At 39.1% G+C, this 25201-nt stretch overlaps 1 protein-coding gene across 6 annotated transcripts in view; it reads right to left on the minus strand.

Annotated features, from left to right (window-relative positions):
• Nucleotides 1–25201, minus strand: part of ALDH1A2 (aldehyde dehydrogenase 1 family member A2) — an 81180-nt gene that overhangs the window by 12026 nt on the left and 43953 nt on the right. For 5 of the 6 annotated variants that reach the window (XM_042824094.1, XM_042824096.1, XM_042824095.1 and 2 more), the window contains 6 exons: nucleotides 18350–18454; nucleotides 17954–18094; nucleotides 16238–16367; nucleotides 10271–10332; nucleotides 7559–7687; nucleotides 7311–7424 (listed from right to left, as the gene is read on the minus strand). In XM_042824094.1, coding sequence (XP_042680028.1) covers nucleotides 7311–7424; nucleotides 7559–7687; nucleotides 10271–10332; nucleotides 16238–16367; nucleotides 17954–18094; nucleotides 18350–18454 — 681 coding nt within the window. The remainder of the gene's footprint in view (nucleotides 1–7310; nucleotides 7425–7558; nucleotides 7688–10270; nucleotides 10333–16237; nucleotides 16368–17953; nucleotides 18095–18349; nucleotides 18455–25201) is intronic. The other variant, XM_042824098.1, reaches the window with a different exon arrangement.

Raw genomic sequence — 25201 nt, forward strand, 5'->3', positions numbered from 1 at the left:
AAAACAGACACAAAAACCCATCAAACAAACACCAAAACACCCAACTAACCAAATGAAAAAAGACACATAAAGCAAAAACGCTGCAGGATAATGAAGGAATTGTCAGCCATTTCATGTACCATTGTGATTAACTGTTTATCTGGTGATATCATAATTGTGGGTAATTGAGGGTTTAAAAAAGAAATACAGAAATTATTTATATATAATAGTATATATAAAATATACCATTACTTTCTTTATCCCTGTATTGATGGAGCGTTGACGTTATCGTGAAATTCCTTGTATATCCCCTTAATTGGAACTGATTTTATTGTTGTGTTTGACTGACAGCCAGAACTGAACATGAAAAAGAAGGATCCTTTCTGCCCTTCCCCCCACTGCACATATTGAGCACGTCATCTACAAATTCCAGCTTCTCAAACTCTGCTGAAAATGTACACTGGAAACTAGTGAGAGTGCTGTGTTTACAGCCAGTGCCAGCTAATGCCATTCACACCCTCACTACCTTGAACCTCCCTCTCTCAGATAACAACAGCCACCTATTTTCCCTCAAAAATCCACGAAGAGCAGAGCAGACCAAAGCAATCAGAGCTAGGTGTTCAGCCCAGCATCCCTCCTCCTTCCAGTGCACCACTTAAATGTCAAAACTGTTCTGTCCACATAAATATGGACTTTTGAAGAACTGTACACTAACAAATGATTCACGAACATGCAAGTCCAAATATCACCAGTGGCAAATAGAGGCAACAGTGTTAATTTCAAAAGCTGTTGTTCAGAGTATTATTAATAAAGGGAGGTTAATGTCAAGTTTCCAAATAGAAGCTCAACAGCTCTGCTATATCAGAAATCAGTGTCGACATCAGGTTGGTAGGGCTCACGCTGCTCAGCATTTTTGTTCACTGTGCTTCTATTGTACCCTGTGTACACAGGTTGAAAAAAGTCTTAGGGAGGGCACCAGAGCTGTGATTATTTAGTGACAAAGACTGCCTTTTGTAACTGACCTTCTCTATAAAGAGAAAGACAGCATGAAAGGGATAAGTGATAGTGTTCCAATCTGTATGGTCTTTCAATACATGCTTCCTGCAGTGTCTCTCAGCTCTATCTGTGAGCTCCCAATAGGCAGTATAGCCTTGCAAAGGAACACTGGAAGAGAGGACTCTCCCACAGATAATGGAGCTGTGTGGTTATCCAGCAGGAATGTTGGCAGAGAAAACTGTGACTCCCCATCTTTGTTTTGAATAGGCTTCAAGATTGATATCAGAAGTATCCCTGGATAGCTTGTGAAGTACCATAACCTTGAAAGCTGCGTGGAGGGTGAGGCATATGTAATTTGGCCCATCTGAAAGAAAACAATTTGTTACTCAGAACAACAACAACAAGAAAGATGATTAAAGAAACATTTTGGAGCACTCCTGTGTAAAACAACTTCTTGAAGAATTGTTTCTGAACTGTGAACTGCATGATGTTAGGTATTGAGAGTGTACTGAGACATACAGCATTTGGTTGTTGCTTCTTTCTATGCTCAGTGTCTCCTTCCAGAGGATGCTCATGCAGCCATTTTAAATACTTCTCTGCAGAAATCCAAAGAAGTCTATTGATGTTTTCTTCATTTTCTGTTTTGAGACAGAAAACAGCATCTCAGTGGTATAGGTGTTTTTGCCTGTTAAAGCAGTGGAAGTCTTACAAGTCAAAAGCAAACCTTTAAGGTTTTGTCAGAACCTCTAGCTTCACCTCTGCTCTGAGCCTCCCCTGTTAAGATATTAGAGAACACCTGAATCAAAGGGAATCTAGCTGAACAGATAGATAACTCTCTTGCATGCTGCAAGATAAGACTGTGAAGGTAAGAATGTACAGGAATCTCTGCAAACTGAAATATTCCATTAACAGTGAAAATGGATGGAAGAAATATACCTCATCAGTTAGTTACTTCAGCATCCTAAGCAACTGGTCTGCTGATCTTTGCTGTTATAGCTTTCCGGGGATACTGGGAGAACATCTGAAGAATCTAACTGTTGTAAGTTACAAGAGATTAATGAAGTCCTAGGGAGATGGTACTTATGCATCACCCCATTTGTTTCAGTTTTAAGAAGCAGTTTTTGTAGGCAGCCGTCATCCAAGGACAGTTCCCTAAGTTCTTCCAAAATCACTGAAGAAGGAAAAAGGAGAGGACTTCCTTTCATTCAGGAAGCTCTACCTTTCCAAGATACAATCAAAATGGAGGAGCCGGAGCAAGAATGAATAATAACGTAGCATCTTTACATTTTTCTCATTTCAAACAAGGCATGTCTGTAGTTCTGTAAGCTCACAGACTTCTCAGAAGAGGACAAATCACCTTTAGGATTCATGTTGTTAAAAGCCGAAAATTTCAGGATGTAATTCTTCATGATGTCCAGAACCAGCATGACATTGTATGATCCAGGACAGCTTACACAACTTGTGCAGTAGGTAGACATTCTGTCTACATCATGCACTGTGACATTCATCTCACTTCGGAAATGAAAGGAGATTCCTGCTGAGTAAATTAGAATCAGTGGTAATACAGCTGTTAGCTACAAACATTTGTTTGGCATGAATCAATCTCAACTCTCCTGTAGTTTGCTTTGATGGTCTCTCTTGTATCTTGTTGACTAACGATGAGATCATTCTTTGTTAATCTAAGTGCATAAAGAAAACATTCTGCCAAGCAAAATGCAGGCTCTTTTTTTTTTTAATGTTGTTTATAGGCCTTTTGTTTACAGAGTCATCCAGAACAATTTATTGTGTATTTATTTGGGTTACTTTACAGAAGTGCATGAACACAGACCTAAATCCTATCTTTAATCTGTCTGCCTTTTAACGGGTGGTAGTTTGAACAAAGTGGAAACCAGCCACTTAAGATAAACTTCTAGTTGGCAAGGGCTTCAAATGTTTTGTGTGCTATCTGTGATTCTCATCTCGAGAGCATTTAACAACTGGAGAGAATTGCAAGCATCTCTGATTTGGAGGTAACACATTGTTTCTGAACAGAAGTTATTAGAACTCATTAAGCTTTTGCAACAATTTTTTTTTTTTAATCCAGCCAGTTCCTTAAATGCTTTTTTGTTTTGTTTTGTTTTGTTTTTGTTTTTCCAGCTGCACAGTTTCTTAAACTTCATAATAATCTGTAATCTTAGGCCTCAAACAGATTATTCCTAACTCTTCCATGTGCCTCAGGAATTTATAGGTACCCATATTCTGTTCAGATGGAGCACACACGTACAGGTATGGCCAGACAGCTCACAGCAGTCAAACTGAGACTCTGTATTCACAGTCCTGAGTGGAAATAAAGGTATATGAAGAATAAAGCAGCATCTGAAAATGTATTCTCCCTGCTACTTGTCGGTCTTTTCCCTTTTGCTACTTAGCAAAATGTCTTTCGTACAAAATGTAGGAGAAAAATGAAGAACATCTTTGCATTTGTTAACATGTGTAAAAACTGTCCTCTCATCAGCAGCTGTCTGGAAATAAGTTCTGCTGCTTCATTTAAATCTAAGGAAATAGAGACCTATGTAACTTCTGTATGTCTGAGCCCTGCAGCCCAAGAGCAGACATCCAGAGTTTGAATCTATTCTGAAGCTCGGAAAATGAAAAGGACTTAAGTAAATTGTTGCTAGTAAGTCCTGCAAAAGAATTACATTTTTAGAGGAACTTTAAAGGGCGGGCATAGAGGAATAGATGGAACAGTGAAGAAGTTGAAGCAGAGAGGGTCAGAGGAAAATGGATAGGCACGTACAGTGAATAACAGGGATAGTATAGGAGATGGCTGAGCTTTGCAGAACCACCTACGAGGTCCTGGCAGGCAAGAATTTCACCCTACAACTAAGGACTAGGAAGATCAATGAGACGTAGAGTAAGAGGCAATGTGATACTAAATTGTGTATGATCTTTCAAGGAAAGGTAAGAAAGGAATGAAAGCCAGTGTTGACGCTGTCAAACTGGCTGGAATAAAGATTGTTTCTGAGAGTTTTATTTTCACGTGATTGTGGAAGATGAGGAAAAAAACATGCCAGTGACACTTGAGATTGCCATAATTAAGGAGTCTCATGGATCAGCCCTGGTTTGCTACAACATCCCAGTAAAAATAAATGCTTCTGTTAAAAAGCTGCTTTAGAGTATGAATCAAAGCAAGCAGAGAAGCCAAGAAAGCTGTTGAAATTTAAGGAGACACAATATTTTTATGCTTACTTTCTTACTCAGTATGATTTTCTTTTTTTCAACGCACTAGCTGTTGAAGTGAAATTCATAGCTGACTGGGTTGGGGGCCTGCAGAACCCTCCTAATGAGCTGTGGAGCAGTGCACCACGGGATACAGAGAGGAAGTGATCCATGGGGGTATTTCACAGGAAAGAGTCTAAGGTAAGAAAGACGTGGAAGACTACTGTTCTGATGTGCATAAACTAACCCATAAAAGGGAGTGCAAGGAGGAAAGAAGGAAGTGGAATCAAGCAGTAATGAAACCACAGGAAAACAGGTCTTTTCAGATAACTATTTTTCACCTACTATTTGAGGAAAAGTGAATGAAAAGTAAATAGTAGTTCTTAATTTTGAAAGTGTTGAAGAACCTGAGAAAAGAGAGAAATAGAGACAGGGAGCTCCGTCCAAACATAACTTTTCTTCTCCTAGTCAGAGTTAGTTTTCTCCCTAGACTTACTGATCTCCTTTAAAAGCAAACAGTTTCCATCAGTGTTGGAAACACACACTCTAAATTCATACAGTTCAAAATCTGTGAAACTTTTGGTCCTTCTTACAATAATATGAAAGCAAATCTTGAAGAGGTTGCAAGGATGGCCACTGGTAGCTATTAATTACAATTGTCCACATATACTTTCAGGCTCAGGAAGTATTTAAATTACTGATTACCAAAGGTTATGAGGGAAAAGCATCACTCTACACATGCTTTGTTCTTCTGTAAGCAGTCTGTTCCTGGTTATGTTCTGAGATAAGGTACTAGGCTGGACGGGTCTTTGGTGTGGCTGTGTCAGGCTTTATTGAGATAAGGTCATGAACTTGGCCTTCTTGCTGTTATTTCTTTTGTATGTGGGTTGGAATCAATACATCTTGTAAAACATTAGCATTAATATTATTTGTAGGAAGAGCAGCCTTTAAATAAACTCCTCAGGACATGATGATGTTTTTTACAGGCAAATGGTGAGTTTTCAGTAGTCACAAACACATACTTGAAAGGTAAAGCATTTATATATTTTTTTGAAAGAACTCTATGGTGAACTTAAGAAAAAAAACCCTGCTTCAGACATCTAAACTTGAAGATCTTCAGTACTGTACTGATAGATTTTTCTATTAATCCTCTCATGTTGAAAGTACAAACTGCCTTAACTAGCATCCAGACAAAAGGGGGAAATAGAAGTTAGTATCATTCTATTTACATATCTGATGGCTATCAGAAGTCCTCATCACTGTAAAGTACTATTGACATACTTCAGAAAATACCAGCAACACAAAATATTTGCATTCTTATTTCATTAGAAATTGAAAACTACCTTGGAGAAGTCACACGCTCTACAGCTCATATCAGAGCATTGTTTTTGAATTGTACAATGTTGACTTGCTGTTACAAAAATTCAGTGTTACAGGAAATCAGAAACAATATGGTATAGTTTACACTAACTCTGCATTAAAATGTTCCATCTGTTCTTGCTTTTGGTTCTTAGAGAATGGCTTTTTCATCTCTGTAATGCTTTTCACTTCCTATTAGTAAGGCTTTTAAAGGTAGGCACTGAGTTAGTATAAAACCCACAGCTTTCGAGTTTAAACGCCTATTAAAACTAAAGCTGTCTGGAACTACAATAAAAATTTATTTTGGCTACAAAAGACAACTTTGAAACCTAACCCATCTGTATTTTTCCTCCTCCAAACAGAGCAACATCCTGTATCATAGAATATTTAACTTAAACAGAGACCGCATATCTTTATGAAAACAATTGTTTCAACTTAATTTATGGGGGGTAATCAGCTCATATTAAGGTTTTCAGTACTCCAGGATGCTAATATAAATTGGTTACAGAACATGTAATAACTACAGTAATTCCTCCAAATCATCTGAAATCTGCTGTTGCCATTGATTTGTGTATAACCTGCCTATGTTGTAATGTAAAGTTGCCATAAAAATTCAAGTGCAGTGGCACGCAGTAGTTTCAAGTTAACTGTCTGTGCAAATCAGGCATACAGCCAGTTACATTTTACTGATAGTCTGCATTCATGTGCATTGATTTCCAAACAATTACAGGATATTTCCACTAAAATTATTTATTTGTAGGAGTTGATCTAGTTTTTGCAAGCCCTGGGCACACCAGGGAGACATGCCCATGTATCCAGTAGGACTTTTTGATCGTTTTATTGACTCACTGTGAAGTGCAGCATACAGCCTGCAACTGCCACGAGTGGGAGTCAAACATATCAAAGAGAGACTGGATCCCTGGGGTTGAGCTCCCTCCATAGAATAGTTTTGACAGATTTTGCATTGAAAAGGGCCTGTTTTTAGCACCCTCTAAATATAACCAGCCCTGAAACTCCCACAGAGATTCCTTTCTGTCTGCCTTCAGAGGATGAGATAAGGCTCCCTCTCCTGTGACTTCAGTCTGGAGTACCTCTATCATCCCCCCCAACCCTGATAACAGCTGGCTTTGCACATATTTGAGAGCAAGGCATGATCTAAGCTGAGGGATTCCTTTCTGCTTCTGTAGATTACAACTTTCTTCATCTCAACTTCCTTTCTAACATGTGCATCTTAGAATCAGTGCAAGACATTTTGGCATCCAGGAGGCAACTGGCTCCCTTCAGTTTTTTCCCCATCATTTCGGGAATAGACATCTTGGACAATTTCCTTTTACCCCACAATCCTTCCTTTTTAGACCATTCAAGTATATTTGAATGTAGCATCAAAGCTGAAGCGTATTTGCCCATTTGCCCTCTTCCTCTCCCCGTTTCCCCACGTATGCCAAGATACACAAACTGTGGATGCTAAAGCAGAATTTATGTATGTTGTGATATACACTGGATGTTCTGCTTACTTGCATGTGATTCACATCCTCATAAGCCCACAGGAAATCCCAGCAATGTTTTTGTAGCCGTATCTCCTGTGCTGAGGTGCTGGGCACAGCAGGGGCTGAAGGAAAAGAGCCATTTCTGCTTTGGATATACTGCAGTATATAAGCTTGGCTGAGAAGGACCAACCAATATTATTAAAATGTATCTCTTTTACTCAGTGACTGTGAAAAATGCAATGCAAGGACTTAACTCACATTTTATAGTAGCATACCTGTGAACACTCTTACCTCAGTGGATCCAGTAAACGCAATTTTATCAATGCCCACATGAGATGCTATTGCTGCACCAACAATTGGACCAAATCCTGGCAAAATATTGACAACTCCTGGTGGAAAGCCAGCCTACCAAAATAGGAACAGATGAAGGGAAGTGAGATTTATGAAACCTGACGGAGCATGTTAAACCAGGCATGTGCCAGTAGTTCCTTCTTCATAAGGAGAGACACAGAGACATTATTCCTGTCAATTATTCTTACCTCCTTGATGAGGGCTCCCATATAGAGAGCGCTGAGTGGTGTTTGTTCTGCTGGTTTAATAACTACTGTATTGCCACAGCACAGAGCTGGAGCAATCTTCCATGCAAACATCAGCAGGGGGAAGTTCCACTGTAGGAAAAAATAAAAGTTGATGGAAAAATATTGCAGCGGTGTTTTGTTTTCAAGATGTCAAGCTGCTACCTCACTTATTTCTCAGGCCTATCCTCAACATAAATCTTTCCCAGCACAAAGCAAGGATTTTTTTAATTACTGCCATTAAGAAAGTGGCAACAGTGACCTTCTAGTTCTTTCTCTTCAATTCAAAGAAATACGAGCCCCACACGCAGTCTTCACAGAAGAATCCTCTGTTATCTGTTCACTTTTTTATACACTGCTTTTTATTTCATTTACTTTTTTGCAGTTGGCATTTTTAATTCCTCACAACAAATGTTCTTGTATATATCCTAAGACATAAGATGTATATTCAACTTATGCAATCACTAAATGATGGAATTGCAATAAAATATAAATGTAGTGCTAGGTCAAAGTATTTCAGCAATACCTTTTCTTAAAAACTAGTCTGCAGTTTACAAGAAAGGCATGAAAAGGGCAGAAAAAAGTTGAGAAAAACTGCTGAAGTAAAAAGTCAGTATCATTATTAATTTCAACTTCATTTAACTGCAGCAGCAGATGTAGTAAATTGTATTGATTTGGTTTATAGACAAACTGTGGGTAAAGATAACAGTAAAAAGTGCTTCACTTTCCAACCAAGGCCTGATCCTAACAGGCTAAGTGGACGGTCGCAGTGATTTCAGTGGAAATGCCAGAGTGGTAAGATAACTGCATTTGCAGAATCACTTGTAGAGGCATATAAAAATCTCCTTTGGAAAGAAAATAGAAAGTCTCAGTCAGCCACTGGCCAGAACATGTTACTTGCTGATGCATATCAGCTGCCACTCTCATGGACATTTCTCTAGCCCCTGGCTAGCTTGAAAAAATACACAACTGTCTTCCCATCACTGAACACCCAATTTTTTACTCCCTCAGTTGTTTATAAACTCCGGAGACAAAGTGATGTTTTAATTCCATCTCCAGTATATAAACCTAGGAGGGGAGCTATTGGGCCAACAGCATGCTGACAGCCTGCACTTGTAATGCTATTGCATGGAGAGCTCTGACAAGCTTTATAGGGTAGTATGTAGACCTGTTTATGCTAAAAAGCTGCCAAAGAGAATATGTTTTGATGTAAGCTAGGATATGAAAGAGGATGAGGAGTTTAGTGCTAGACTTGCTGTTTAATTTTATTTTTGTAGTAACATATTTGCTGGTGTAATGGTTAAGTGCACGCAGCAGCCCTAGGGCTGTACTGTGCCTGGTAGCTGTGGAGGAAATATGTAACAGATTAGCAGTAGTGTCAGAGTAGATGTGCATGACAGCCATCTTGAAGTTTTGTGGGAGAAACGGGCGAAAAAGAACAAGTGTGTTGGATGGCTGTGTACCTTGGACAAAGAGTTTTACAGATCTAAACTAAATAAATCCTGCCTGGCCAAATTTCTTCAGCAGATCTGTCAGTTATGCTCAGGGAGACAATCCTAAGAGATGTCAGGCAACTTTGGGGTTATATATGTTGAGGCTGCTGGTTTGCAAATGCTCTATCTATGTGCTGGACTGAACAGCGGGCACAAAAGTAGGTGTGAAATCATTTATAAGGATGATTGTAAGTCAAGGTGGGATAACGTGGACGTGGCTGCAGGATGGGTGTAGCCACAGGCTCTCTGATTTTCTGCGGCGTGCTAAACACAATAGCCATCCCTTAAATACATGAAATAACAAGCAATTTACATAGACAGAGAAAAAAGGCTAAGCACTGTTAAAGTAATCTCTTCTGGCTACTCCTCCTTTAATGGAAATGCTGTGTGTTGCTATTTGGTGGTTTTGTGGTTATGAACAAAATGAAAAACATCAACAAAACCTTCAGAGAATGCCTTGATCAGCTCCCCAGTGCTTTGTCAGTACAGTCATACAGTATTTTAATAGCGATATGCAAGCCCCCCACTGAAATTTCTGCCAAAGTCAGTTAACTAGTTCTGAAAATGTTAACCTTCCAGTGTAATTCCCATGTTGTGTCCACCAAGAGTGTGTTAAGGACATATATTGGAGTGTAGGGGCAGTATGTGATTTAATAAAATGTGTTTCTCTCTCATAACAAGTAAAATAAACATTTAATGTCTCCTATTAGCTACATGATGTTAATTGTAATGATATGTCTCCTGGAGTTTCTTCTACTCCTCCAGCCTTCTAAAAGGAAAGAATAGAATTAAAATGCATCACATTCTCCCAGGAACTGAGGAGCCTCTTAAATCGCAGTAAAAACTAAATAAATAAAAAGACTGCCACAGCAAAGCATCAATTTTCCATAAGTTGTGTGAACATCCATAACCACTGCCAGCTTATTAACACTGTGTTTTGCTTTGCTTGTTTTAATCATGAGAGTTCTATGACTTGAGAACTTAACTCCTAATAACAGAGCCTAAACCCTATTAGCATGTTCAAATAAGCATTTGCAGGGAGGCTGTTAAAGATATGTCAACAATATGAGCTCAGCTTTTTTCGTAATGGAAAACACACATAGCTGAGGACCATGTTTTATGTGTCTTTAAAGAGAGCTGGTTCAAATGAAAATAAATAGAAGGCGCTAGTAGAGATACTCACAGGGATGATCTGTCCACACACTCCGATGGGTTCATGTCTTGTAAACGTAAAATAATCTCCATCTGAAACAGATGAGCATGGTTATTCTCAAATGCAGTTTGACTTGGCAGAACAAAAAAAAAAAAATAGAGGGAAAAAAGCTCTAAGGATCAACCTTTGATGGCAGTAAAAGAAATAAAGAACTCATGGAAATGTTTTTTCATGAGCCAGCATGGGAAACCTAGGTTCAGGAGCAATCTAATTGTTCTTTCTATGGAACAAAGGAAGCAGGCATCACATCAGAAACTAACCAGCTTTGTTCCTTGGGAAAGAAGACAAGCTGTACAAAAAAGGGCAGCAGCAAGGAAGACAGTTACCGGCCTCTGCTGATTTCAGGGTGAGCCAAGTGAACAGTCACAAAAGCAGTTACCTGGAAGGACTGACAGAATAAAGGTATACACACAAGCAGATGTGGGAAAAAATAAGTAGCACACTTCTCATTCATCTTCCATTGAAGACAAGGGGAGTTTTAAGTAGTGGAATGATATACCACATTGCGTAGATTCGGAATGAAGATGGCAGGTCTGTGACTGATGGGTCTGAGCATAATTCACTGCAGAACTCAACACTAAGGAGGATACAGCGCTCACTGCATAGCTGTGCTGATAGCTGACTTGTAGAACAAAGCCTGCATCAGACGTTGCCTCAAGCTAAACATGCAGTCAATTTAAGTTTACAGGGAAAAACTGAATGCAGCAAGAAAACAAGACAACAGAGAATTTTCACAAACCTTTTGGTCAAGTAGAGGTGAAGAAATTAAGGGGCAAAGCGGCTGAAAATTGGAAATTCTGAGCTTTTCTCACTGGTCTTCAACAGAAAAAAGAATATGTAATAATAACAAAGATGCCGGAAAAGCAGACTGCAGACTCAGAAAGAGCAGTTGTGGGTGGTATGAGGTTTGAGGACAATATTTAACTTTTTGATCTGGTAGTTGTTTTTAAGGTCCTGATTGAACAAAAATGGCAAAAACAGTACACAGGAGTGAGATGTATCATTAGTTAAAGTGAGCGCTGTTATGCTGTATCTGCAGTCCTTAACTAAAGAAAGCACTGTTGAGCACAGGGCAGCTTGAGTCAGGTCATGAAATAAACAGATCTGTGATTCGGGGTCAGGCCTGTGGTCTGTGGAAACCTTTCACATGGCCTGGCTTGCTTATAGCAGCAGGTCTCTGTGCTGGCTCATTTTGCACAGCTGGTATAAGTGATTACCATGGGGGCTGATGGAGCTTGTGCTCTCTGACAAAGCTGCATCGTGGTTGCTGCTTCAGCCCTTACTAAGTTTAAGTATACTGTAGTATGATGCATCCCCCATTGATAAACAGCAGGAAAACAATCTCCTGTGTCTCCTACAACTAACCATCAGCTTTGTTACTGTGCTTGGCCTGCACCCACATAAAGTAGAGTTCAGTCTTTGTACCTAAATTGGTTCTTGTAGCTGTATGAACTAGCTCAGGCTCAAAGCATGTCTAAATTTAGGTTGAATGTTTTTCAGTGAGGCTACAGCTGAAGGAAGGGTAAAGGCATAGGCTTTAAACAGCAGAGCTACAAAGATGATGAAGGACCTGGAGCATCTCCTTTATGAAGAAAGGCTGAGAGACCTGGGACTGTCCAGCCTGAAGAAGACTGAAAAGGGATCTTATCAATACTTATAAATATCTAATGGGTGGAAGTCAAGTGGATGGGGCCAGGAGGTTTGACCTTCAGATGATCTCCAGAGGTCCCTCTTCCTACCCCTACAACTCTGTGATAGGATGAATGTGCACTAGGCCAATAATGCTTGTTATCTAGAACAAAAATATTAATGTAAAAAAAATCATTTCAACGAAGTATTGTAGAACAGTGAGAAGATAACTTGGTATCCTACCACAAAAGAGGATTTACCAGGACAGAAAATGATGATGGGGAGAAAGGCAATAGGAGGAAGAATGATTGCGGTGCTTTCACTCCTGTTATCACTGTGCAGGTACATTTGCTTTCCTTCACATGGCATAAGAGTATCCAGGCAGCTTTGGAGCTATAGCCAGTCTTGTTCAATATCAGGTGAAGACCTAACATCGTGATGGAAAACATTTTAGGAACTTCCTGCACTCTTCTCTGTTTTCATGTGGTGACAATAAATGTATTAATCCATAAAGTTTCTTGATTTTATGTAAAGACTTCAACTAGGGTTTGATTAGAACTAGCTTGTGTTCAGATTTGCTAATTTTTGTACATCCACTTTACAGAATTTACTCAGTAGATTTCAGAGCTAGAGTAGCTACTACATCAGCTTGAAGCCAGAAAGAGAGCAATTATGAGACAGGCAACAATAGTGTGTAACTTAAACAAGGAACAGAACAGAGGGAACAGAGAAAGGAGTTTTGTATCAGGTGAAGGAGAAAGAAAATTGTTTCCTTTGTGTCAACAAAATGTCACTGCACCATTTTGATCTCCGGATTCTAGAAAACGTCCCTGTGGAGATGAAAGTAGTTGTTTCACAAATCACAAATCACATGATCAGTATGGTTTTTAAGTTATCTTTTACAGATGCTAGCAGTGGTTCACATACCATAAGAAGACTCATCCAACTAGACAGAAGTAAAGTAGGAGTAAAAAATAATATAGAGGCAAAAATGTTTAAGTGCTCAAGAGGCACATACATAAAAGAGTCAGCTAAAAATACCAGCTTGTACGTGGTATTACTGTGAGAGGTGGATGGTGACAACAGTAACACAGCTATGTTAGCACCGTATTGACTTCAAATTGTCACTCCATAATCATTGCCACATGTCTGTGTGCTTCACAGCACAAAGTTACAGATAAACTGAATCTGGTTATCACGTCAGACAAATTGTACTTCTACCAACTGTGGGCAGAACTTTCTTTTCTGAAAGCAATAGCTCCCATGCAGAGCTGCTTGTCCTGCTCTCTTCCACTAGACTGCAGTCAGCTGCTCTTTTTGACACTTACTTCCAAAGCTCATCATCCACAGAGTTATTATTCAGACAAGATTATTGAGATCTCTTTCTAACAACATCTTTGTGAACATATGTGCCTTCAAGTTATGCAGGTGCTTCTGGACAAAACAAAGACATTTCTAAGAGCAGTCTTGTCCATTAATGTAAAATAAGCTGTTACCATGGAAAAGAACTCAAGTTTGATGAAGTGAATCACTTTTTTTTCTGAACAGTGAGCACGGAAAGCTTCCTATGCTCAGAAATGAAATAGGAGACTTTTAAAACTCTGTAGAGTTTTAAGATACAGCACATGCTACTGATGCTTAGTCTATGGTGCTATTGCCTTGTTACTTTCAGCCTTCTACTAGCTGGCAGCCGTAAGCCTGAGAGGGTTATGACAGTCTGATTCCACATCCAATCCAAACATTTATTCTAAAAGGTTTACTTTTCATTATTTTAATATTCTCAGCTGATGTGAATTAGCATTCTTTAGCCCTCACTGATATTGATCAATTTGCAGCTGCTTAGCACCTGGCCCAAAGATCTTTAATTAGAAATTAAGCCCACTTATCCAGGGGTCTCATTTTGGGGCAGCAGTACGTTCCATAGGTGAGTTTATTCACATTTCTATCAGGACTCTCCATCTCAGATGTTTTATTTGCATCGCAGTCATAATATAGGCACATGCTGCATACAGTAGCACACAGCACACACATGTGAGGAGAGCAGATTTGGTTCTTTAAGCTATATCATATTATATGTTGTATTTAAAGATACACTTTCACTTGCATTCAGTTTATTAGGTTAACAGCTTTTAGTGTAGCCTCATTCTGTTTTAATTTAAATCATCAAGCCTAACAAATGGGAGCAAGCAAAGGTCAGTCTGAAGCTTTTAGCAGTTTTGGGACCAGAAGGAATGTGACTGTAAAAAACACTTTTGTTTTCTACTTATTTATCACTTTCCTGTTGTTATTTTAGAGGAAAATAAACCCTCAACAGAAACAGATGAAAGATTGGGAAGTTTCAGATTTATTAACTCACTACATACAAACAGAAGATTTAGTTTGGATTTTGGGTTTTTTGTGTTGTTGTTGTCATTTTCTTGCTTGGTTTCCTATAGTGAGCTGATAGGTGACTATAAAGAGCACTGTTGTTTAACACTGCCCTTGCTCTGAACTAGCTTTATTAGAATGGCAAATTTTATTATCTGAAACTATTATCTGGCATACAGAGGAGTGTTAAATCAAGAGGAAGAATTCACTGATACCCTGAAAATCTGAGTAGTGTGAATATCAGAAATCATTATTTATGTGGCTCGTTACTGGTAACTAAATCAGCACTAAAGTTTGCATCCAGGAAGGTCTGCTGAAAATCTGGTCTCCTCTCTCCCTGTCATATCACCCATCAAAACTGAGAAATTCAGGAGTTTCATCTGTTTCAATATTTGAGGTCAAGAATAAGCAGAGAATATTTATTCTCCTTCAGCCAGCAGTGGCTTTTGGTGATAGACCTAAATCCATACTCCTGCAGGGCTTACAAGCGAGAAGGTGGCATTCCCTGACCAGGGAGAAAGGGATTAGCAAACAGGAAATTTGCAGAGTGTATGAATTTATGGTGTGCTCTGCACTTTTGCATGTTTAAATACAAAACACAAGCAGCAAAAGCAGGATTTATGAATCTCATCCCAAATAGCTGTGGAAATCGTCATAAGTCCTTACAGGAGCATCGATACCAGAAATACTAATACTGTCATTTCTTTGGTGGAAATACATGAATGATGATAAACATCAGTCAGTACGCACTGTCGTTTTAAATGAGCTGAAACACCATGATGATTAATGTGGCAGTAAATTGCACAATGTTTGCCTCGTTTCTGCAATCTTGTGGTTTTCTGTTCAGAGGCAAACTACTGTACTGCAGATATCATGTTACATTATGTAATTTTATAGAAATAAATGGGTAGCGTAAAGGTGTCTACTGTACAAAGACAACAATGAAATCCATTTACTTGTGAGTGGGTTTCCTCATCTCCTTCAGTGTCGTGCAATAAACATACATGTGCAGTGAACAGTGTGCATGATGAAGCTGAAAAGAATCCATAGAATGCATATTGGTTTTCCTTACTGCTTTTCCCTAAATGTATTTTATGTAGTCAAAATACAAGTTATTTATCTTAATGACTGCACCTACATAAACCTGTTCTTTGCTATCATGGGTCATGTTGCATTATTATAGCAGTTGGCACAGCTAGACCAGACTGCAAATCTGCAAATGAATTTCTTTGCATCAGAAAATTCAGCCTGTGTTTGTTAAACAGCTGGGAGTGAGGAACAGGAGGAAGAGACTTGTTGAGCAAAAGTAACAGTAAGGATTTTTCTTATCTTTTCACAGAAATAAATAAATAAATAAATCCAGAATAAATTTCTTAGCAGTCGAGAAGATTACGCTCATACATAAAACATAAAAGTCATCCTACTGCATGGTGTGAGGAAGTATATATAACAAAATATGGGCGTACAGCTCTATAGGAACATTGCAAACTCTTCTCAAATAGTGAATTTGGATCCAGTGCTAGTCTCAAGTAAAGCGATTTGCACCAGCAATAATACAAGAAATATATCAACTAGGTAAAGAGGTAAGCACGTTGTTTCTTAAAAAGGCAGTTAACGTCGTCTTTTCACGTCAGGTTTATAAAAAATGAGTTTTCATGTTACACTATTTCAATGCAGAGGGTATTAAGCCATCTCCTTCTCAGACTGATATATGTCATAGAAACAAAACATCATTTTGCATGTGCATGTAGGGCAGAACAATAGCATGTGATTTACTCTAGCCCTCGCTAACTTTTAAACATCTGCTTCAGCACTGATAAAACCAATGTTAACTCAGCTAGGAAAAGCAAGTTCTTTTCTGCCTTTCATACAGCTGTGATCTGTTAATACATTTGGCCATCAGAAGGTTTAGGTGTACAACAGTACCATAATCTCGCTTACCTACAGGTATGGTCATCCCATGGATTTTGTCTGCCCAACCAGCATAATACCTCAGGGTTTTTATGACTCCTTGGAGATCTACATAGAAGGCTTGCAGGAATGGTTTGCCACTGTTCAGTGATTCCATAGTCTAGAGGACAAGAAAAAGTTGATATATAAACAGAGTAGCATTTTTAGACGATTGTCTTCAGTATTCACTGTCCAACAACTCTTCAGTCACGACAGAAAGATTTTAATGAAGACCAACCAGTCACTCTAGCATAATCTTAATCCAGACAGTTCAGAACAAATACATGATTCCCTTTTTTACTTCCTTTTTTTTTCTTTTTTTTTTTTTCAATTGTGAACAGAAAGACTCTTTCCTTATGAACAAAACAAGAGGTTCCTTCTGGAGCATTCTGGGATTACTATGATTTTTAAGCATGTGTCTCTGTTTGCAATTTTCTGTCCTGTATGTGTATCCACATGCATGTGCATGACTGCATTTTGGACCTAATAGCCACTGTGTTTGGTCCAGATATATAAATGCTAAATTGTTTTAATCAGGAGCCAAGATAAAAATGCCTGTCAAACTAGGTTCTGTTATGTTAATGATAACAGCTGAGAAGGGGCTCCTTGTAACCCTGTATAAATGATCTGAATCCATAAAGAGAAGAATGGACATATCCTTCTGTATAATTGATGTGAATATAAAAATTTCTCTGTATGGCTGCCAGGACTCCTGCTGAGGTCTGAGATATCTATAATGTACAGCCAGTTTATTTATTACCATCAAATAAACAAACTCTCCTCTAGGGAAGCTCATAAATTAACAGCCTGATGTCCTTACTTTTAAGTTAATATTCCTATTTTTAAAAGTATCTTATAAGCTATCCTCTTAGGGTTTCCTAAGATCATTTAGCAAAAAGAATCCAATAAAATGCCCTAAGATCTGGCGTGGCTTAACTGATTCAATGGCTGTCTAAAAGGAATCATTAAGAATGGGCAAAGTATGCCCATGTGTAACACACCAACCATCAAATGAATTTCTATAGAGAAGAATAGAGGCCTAATTCTGCACTGACTTACATCCCTACAAGCAATTAATGGCATTGCCTGTGGTGCAGTTCAGTAAAGAACTTGGCTCTGGAAATACAAATCAAATGACAGGCAGAATAAAGTTGATTTGCTGTGCACTTCCTTCTCCCTGTGGCGATTTTACAGTATACACTGGTGGTAAGATGATTTAAATGTTGACAAAGCTGGAATTAAGATGTTCAGCAGCTTAGTTCGAAGTACTTGACACGCGGAAAATAACATTAACAATGCCACCGTTTATATGGCTTCACATGTGAGCTAAACAGTGCAATACTCAGAATTTCTTACCAGTTCAGTGACAGTAAGAATTCTGCCTCCTATTTCACTGATATCTGCACAATCACTTTACTCAGTCTTCTGTTGGTTATTTTAGGAAAGCCACAAGTGTACGTAATAGGTGTACACATGTGTGTGTATCCACACACACGTTCGTTTCTCTCAGGTTTAATTTAAAGCTCTCAGTTGAAAGACTGTTACTGGTTTTCATGCGCTTTGGATCAGCTCTCAAGTCAGTAATCTCAAATATCAAGCTAATTCTAGTTTTGAATATTCTTCATGTGAACACATTTACAAATTAATTTACTTTCATAATGTAGATTTAACAGGTGATCGGATTGCTGATTTTCACGTGCTACTTACAGCAAGAATTGCCCTGTCTCTTTCGACCAAGTCTGCTAGTTTATCCAAAAGCTGGCCTCTTTCCGATGCATCCATTCTCCTCCAAACTGAGCCTAGAGAAAAAGCAAGGCGAGCTGCTCTCACTGCTTTGTCCGTATCAGCCTATCAAGAAAGAAGAAATAACAGATAAAGGTAAATAACATTACTAGGGTTAAGAAATTTGTTGTGCAGCAATCTCTTATCACATAATGAGTTTTGGAACTGGGACTAATAACTGTCCAACAGTGGTATTCTGGATCTGTTGCTTCATTTGTACATACATACATATAAAAACACAGGAATGCATCAATATGTATAAATATGTGATGTATTAACACATATATACCAGTTCATGTACCAGTTCATGGGATGCATTACCTTGTCTGCTTCCTGGATCTCACAGATCTGCTCCCCTGTTGCTGGATTGTATACTGGGAATACTCTCCCACTTTCAGAATTTTGCCACTCATTATTGATAAAAATCTAGAAAAGGGAAGAATAATCATCAGTACCTCTGCATAATCAGTAAAGCATACAACAGCAAAATCCAGGAAAGGATGTGCAGATTCTGCTTTAAAAAAAGCTGAAGTTTCTTTATGCCTGTGAAAATTACAGTTTTCAAGAGCTCAAGCTCAGCCCGAGCCACTTTTTTTTTGTGTTCTATGGCGGTGTCACTGCAGAAGCAACATTAAGCTCTACAGAACTTTTGGCTGACGTTGAAATTTGATACAAGCACTGTAACAAATAAACTAAAGAAATAAGTGTTGGTATTAGAGAAAAAGCCTTGAAACTGCTGGAGCCAAGACAAGGGTTTGGAGTAATCATTCAGTACCCATCTCAGTAAGTAAACATTTGGTCATTGATACAATCCAGTCAAGGCTGAATAATCTCAAACATCACAGTTCTTCAGTACACAGTCAGTTGATTATGGCTACAGTGACGGCTTGCAGCACAGAATTAATGTATATTTGCTTGGAACAATAGAAATTATCAAATTCTCTCCTTGTTGACATTCTAATTGTCATGGGCAAATCAAATGTGAATTTTAATGGTGCTGACAACAGCTGTCCTGGGAGAGGTAAATGAATTAATTTAAAGCAGATTTTTACTAGTAACTCAGATATGCACATTAAGTTTTCTACTGAATTATTTTCAAGAACAGGATGCAACTTTTTATTAGCAAATATAAAATAAATCACTCTAGAAAAATGAGCAGGAGAAAGATTTTTCCTGGTATTCACACTCTTTCTGTCCTTGAAATCTTTCTAAGACAAAGAAAAGAAAGTATTCAGAGTCCAAGCATCATATGAGGTCCTTGTATTTCACGCGTCAATGTTGTTTTACTGTATTCATGAGATACAGCTTTAAATGCTGAAGGGGAAGTCCTGGCCTCATTGAACCAAAGGGAATTTTACCAATAATGAGAAGTTGCAACACCGAAGGGTGTAAAGAGTCTGTAAATGAAGAGATCACGGTGAGGATGGCACACTCCTATTTGCACATGAGGGCACAGATGTATTTGTAGAGTTATCAGACATGAACTTGCTCATCCTATTCCCCAAGCCAAATGGAAACCATGTAGTTGTGTTCTTCTCAGCAGGGCTCAGTATAATGCTCAGGCTCAGGGCCACGCTAACGGCACCGACTCTGCTGCTGTTTCAGAGCTGACTCAGAACATGGCAGAAGGAGCCTGTGCCTGCCTGGAAAAGCCTTTGGAGATACAACAACTGTGCAATGAAACCAATGACGTGCTTTTGCTTTAATGGTCTGTTTAATGGGGCTGTTTCTATTGTGCTTCCTTATCTATGCTTTTCACTCCAGCCATTTTGCTGTATGCCCTTCAATCCATTTCAGAGTTCATCTCTTCTTTAGTCCACCCTCCAGTCCCCTAACACACTTTTTGTAAAGGCCATTTAACCCAGGACCTGCTGCACTGTTTTCCATCTGTTGCTATCTTCATACTCCGTATTTACCTTGAACCTGTTCATGTCCCTGAACTGTAAGCTCCTCAGACTGTGGGCACTGCCTTCCTGCTCAACGATTGCAGTACTTTTCAAACTGAGCTTTCAGTCTCTGCTGAGACATTTTGGAGCTAACCCAGCCAAAATAAGGTAACAAAAGAGATGCTGGTACCATCTGTGGTGACTAACACCAGAAGTCAAAAATCCTCTGGTGTACCACGATCACTTTTTAGACTGTGTAAGCAAAACAAAGAAACTTGGATCTGTGACCTTTGTGGAAGAAGGATTGTTACTAGGCATGCTTCCCACTCTGCTCACTGGCATTCACTTTCCATGTGAGCTGGGGGGAGCACACCGAGGAGGGAGGGGAAGGGAGAGGAGCTCACAGCTTCAGGAGCAGATGGCCAAAGATGCAAAGATGTTTGCTTAAGGTTACAGAACGTACATAAACACTTTGGTTTCTTATGTGATCTCTGTCTTGAAAGAATAAAACAGGTTGAGCAAAACGACTTAAGTGGACACAACTGCAGTTTAGTACTTTTCCCTTACAGAAGTGGTCTGTTCTTTTTTAAAGAGATTTAAAAAATGTTAACTACATTCTGCTGAGAGGAACACCTATCATCAGTTCTGCCTGTACACAGAACATGTTTATGTTCTTAAAATAAGAAACCGTGCCTTGGAAGTACAAAAGAGTTTTGCAATATGTGTTGACTGGAACTACAAGGTGTATTTTATGGAATGCTCCATTTATTCTACAGATTTAGAAAGAGAATAATTACAGCAGATATTTCAGATAAGACACGGGAATGATCTATTTGGTATAAAGTTAGAGTTGAAGGCAAGAGAAATTGCTACTGTTAATGGTTAATGTTAGTTTCTTCCTGTTCCACTTTCTATAAACAAGGTATTGCCTATACAAGCTCATTACTGTAAACTGAGCACATTTAAATTGGCAGTAAAATCAGAGTATTTACTCTAGTGCACACATAAAGTACCTAGTCCCGTGTTTTGGAATGGTTTCAAGTCTTGAAATCCAGCAGCTGGCGGCTTTACAAGCAAAACCTTACACTTAAATAATTCATTTTTGAAAGTTTTAGGTGTTCTGTGTCAGGTAGTACCATTCGATAGATATTCCTACCATTAAGACTGAGATTCTTTTGCAATAAATTTGCATTCACAGGGGCTTTTATAACTCTTCCAGCGGTACTGACACCAATGGCTGTTGATTAAACATATATATCCTGTACATTTAATCTGACTTTCATTATGGCCACTTCGTAAAAATGCCATGAAATGGACAAGCGATGACACATTGCAAGAACAAGGAATCCCTGCAAAGCCTCAAATTGTTTTTTTTTTTTCCTCCCTTATTTATAGTGACTGTGGTAAAGGGTAACTCTAAATCAGGTAGAATATTTGACAGCAAATGTTCCTATCTATGGATTATATATAACCCATCCTAAACACCAGATGAAAAAGGGATAACCCTAGAAAAAAGAAGGGCTTGCTTCCATGTAAATCATGCTACAAATTGGACAACACCCAGTGAGTTCATTGTTCAACCTCAATTGTGAAGGCTGTTCGCATTTACTATTCCCCTGGAATCAATGTTAATTAAGGCTGACTGGGGCTATAAATCAGCCTTTGGTTTTTACAACTTAATTCAGCATTAAGCATATATATGTAAATAAAAGGTAACTGATTAACCACTTGAGTTTTCCAGGAGTTACTGAGGTAATCTGTTTGGGTTTGAGTCCTAGTGTTACCTTTTGTGGTTTGCACGCGGTGTGCCATATATGTGCTCCACGGCACTGTGACTGGCTAAATGCTCAGCCCTGCATGCCCTGGCCACTGTGTGTGTGGAGTGTCAGTCTTCCCATGAGATCCTGAAGGTCTCTCAATGGTTTCTGTTCTTTTCCAAATGAGATGCACCTCCTTCCTGGTACTAACATCAACCTTATACACACACGCTCTCCTGAGACGCTTTTGTGTTTAGAACTCTGAAAGATAACAGTCCCACCGTGTAATTGCTAGTTTCAGAGTCTGCCTGTGGCTAATTATGTGCAGCCACTGTAGATTTCCTTGAGAGATGCATATGACTAATGATGGAAGCATCCCGGGCCATCACACAGGGCATGTGACTGTTCACAGCCTTTGAGATAACATAACACACAAAACTGAGTACAATGGAAAAGAACATTTAAAGTAATCATGCAAAGTTCCAGATTAATTTGAGACTCTGCTGACACATAGTTGGAAGGAAATGATACATCACACTTTGGATAAGACCTGCTGTTAAGAGGCATGGTGCACTGAGCTCAGGAGCATGTCGTATGCTCATTAGTTTAGAAATCAAGCAAAAAATAATTGTTTTCACCATAAAGCAAAGCACATTAGGCTGTGCAAATATACAATTACAATATCATGTATAAGTACCATCTGTCCCAGCTGGCTTACTAATAAATAGCAACTTAATGTTTGCTATCAAACCATACAGGTAAATCATTACAAAATACATTAATTAAGCATTTAATAAATAAGCATTCAGAGAGAAACTGATGTCTACAAAGTGAGGCTGAAGGCTATACTCTGTAATGCAGCAGTAACAAAACTTGGAGCGGGTAGAAAATAGACAGGATTTTATGTTTTCCTCACTATTTACCACTAAGCAAGTACAAAACAAGTACTGTTTGGCTGTCTGTGTAAGTGTAAAATGAATTCAAGTTCAGCACAGCAGCTGAATGAGATTTGGTTTTCTGGCACTATCAATTCCCTCTTATGGTCACCCCAGAGCTAGTTCTGGATTTGGAAGGTGGGACCAATTTTTCAGTTCCCTGGAGATTCCTGCCTCTCTTTTTTGTATCATCTTCTCTAAAAACATGCAGGAAAAAAAGTAATTTGGGATACATTAAGTCAGAAGAGCAATCAACACAGGTGGCAACAATGTAACTTTTCATTTCCTTTCTTGAAAACATTCTCAAATGATGTGTGAGTGAAACGATGATCTGCATTCTTAATTCACTATTGCTTGGTGATGATGTCACCAGACACTCTTCAGGCTCTCCAGCTGTGTAAGTAAGAGATTCGGGCAGCAGACAGACAGTGGCCCAGCTTCCAGCTCTTTGGAGGTGGAATTATTTTCCCATGGATTTAATAAACAATGTTTTTTACTGTTGCAGCTCCAGAAATGTTTTTTGGTACAGGAAGAGGATTTTAACATCCAAATAATAATGGCTTCCCACAGGAGATATGGTTCTGGATGAATGGAGGAATGAATGGGAATTTCCTAACTCAATTGATTTAGTAGCTGGTTATAGCTTCATTCCATCAAAGATCTTTTTTTCATATGTGGCTTTCTCCTTGGAGAGCCTTTGACGTTAAATCTGCAAAGATGGGGGAGGGGGCATTAGATGCCAAAGTACTTTATAAAGAAATCACAGCTGTTCAGCCCTCAGCATCTTCTCATAGCTGGAGGCATTAAGAAATACAGAATGGCTTTTTGTGTATGTGAGTGTGTGATGGGGAGGGGGACACAACCATTTTAGAAGCATGCAAAAAATCCAGCAGCATCATTTCCCTTGGTAAATACTTCATAACATCACAGATATCGGGCACCTGTGCCTCAGTCTGGTCAGGAAATTTCATATCCTTTCCCATCACAGCGATTTCATTTCCTCTCCTTTGGAAACATTTCAGGAGTCCTAACGATTAGTACAACTGTAACAGAATGAAATAGAAGGGATTGCCAATCAGAGGTGCAGATTGTTTGTTTTCTCAGGCTTTGTTTTCCTTCACTTTTATGGCTGTCTCAATACAACAAATCTCTCACTTTCTAGCAGAGCATTTTGTCAAGCACTCTTGGGATCCACTGGAAACCAGCAGCTGGCTTCAGAATCAGCAAAAACCTGCTTTTATAAACAAGCATTAGGAAAGCAAAAGCCAGCCCAGCAGATCCACTGATGGCTGGTCAGCAACTGATCAGCAGCACTGCTGTTTTTCAGAGAGGGGCTGCTCAGGCGAGCAGTAAGACTGCAGTGCTTTCTGCTGGGCAGCTCACAAATGCTGAGCAATGGGCACAGCCTCCTGCATGTTCTCAGTGCTGAATCCTGCTTTTCAGGCCAGTTGGCACAGGGGCCTTTTGCTCAGCAGTGCCAATGACTGCACCACTTTCAGACAATGTTGCTGCATACATCAAGGCTCTCTGTCTGGCTTGAGCATACAACCACAAATGGTTATCATGTTGTTTGTTACATTTACCACCAAGCAGTGTTACTCCTGCAGAAGTGACCCAGATTTTGGTTCTTGTAATGGGATGCTGTGCGTATAAGGAGGAATTACCATTATCACGGTGAACTACACATAAATAAAAGCGAACTTTGCACTATACTTAATTCTTGCAAGCAATCTCCTGTTAACAGGAAAACTCCAACTGGTTGCAGTGGGAGCTGGATTGAGCCCCAGGTGATAGAAAAGTAATGGTAACAGTGTGCAGAGAGACAATGACACTTGGAGACCAAGCTGTTCCACTGGAGACTGAACACCCACACCTGACCCTGCAAAGGCCAAATGAAAACAGAATGTGTTTTGGCTGCTTCTCTGCTGACATTCTGGCTTGCCCTGGCTCTTCCCTCTCCCACTCTCACCTAAAAAATGTTTTCCTAAAAATAAATATATATATATATATATTTTTTTTAAAATTGAAAAAGAAGAGCTTGTTTCTAAAGCTGCATGCATTCTGTTTTGTTTGCTCTAACTCATTTGTACCTCAGAGCGGGAGGATCATTCTATAGCCTCTAGACATGACCTGCTATAAATGGAGGTTTCCTTCATAAACTTAAGCTGGAATTTCACTTAAGATATCTACAGTTTAAAATCTGGAGCATACTGGAGAATTTTAAACCTTACAAACATACTATGGCAAGAGGATCAATAAAGCAGAAGTGGACAGAGTCCAAAAAAAAAAAAAAAAGAAAAAAAAGTAAATGAGGCTGCTCTGGTTTCACTGTCAGTGCAGCAGCATGTCTAAATCTGGTAGAATTGTGTTCGTTCAGCCTCAGTTCCGTACCAGGGTACCTGACTGGGTGAGAAGAGTTGAATGTTCAGGTTCTCTGGAGATAACATCCAAGTAGCAGTGCCTGAGCCAAGCCTAAAGAAATCATGCGTGGTCCTTGACTTCAGTGGACTTTGGATCAGAAACCAAGTATTTAAAATAGGTGACCACATCAAGCCCTTGGTGACATGTAAATTAAATCAGGCTTCAGTGTGGCAG

Source organism: Centrocercus urophasianus, unplaced genomic scaffold (genome assembly GCF_019232065.1).
Source record: "Centrocercus urophasianus isolate 14NV4802_14NV808 unplaced genomic scaffold, USGS_Curo_1.0 seq_23, whole genome shotgun sequence".
Taxonomy (NCBI): Eukaryota; Metazoa; Chordata; class Aves; order Galliformes; family Phasianidae; genus Centrocercus; species Centrocercus urophasianus.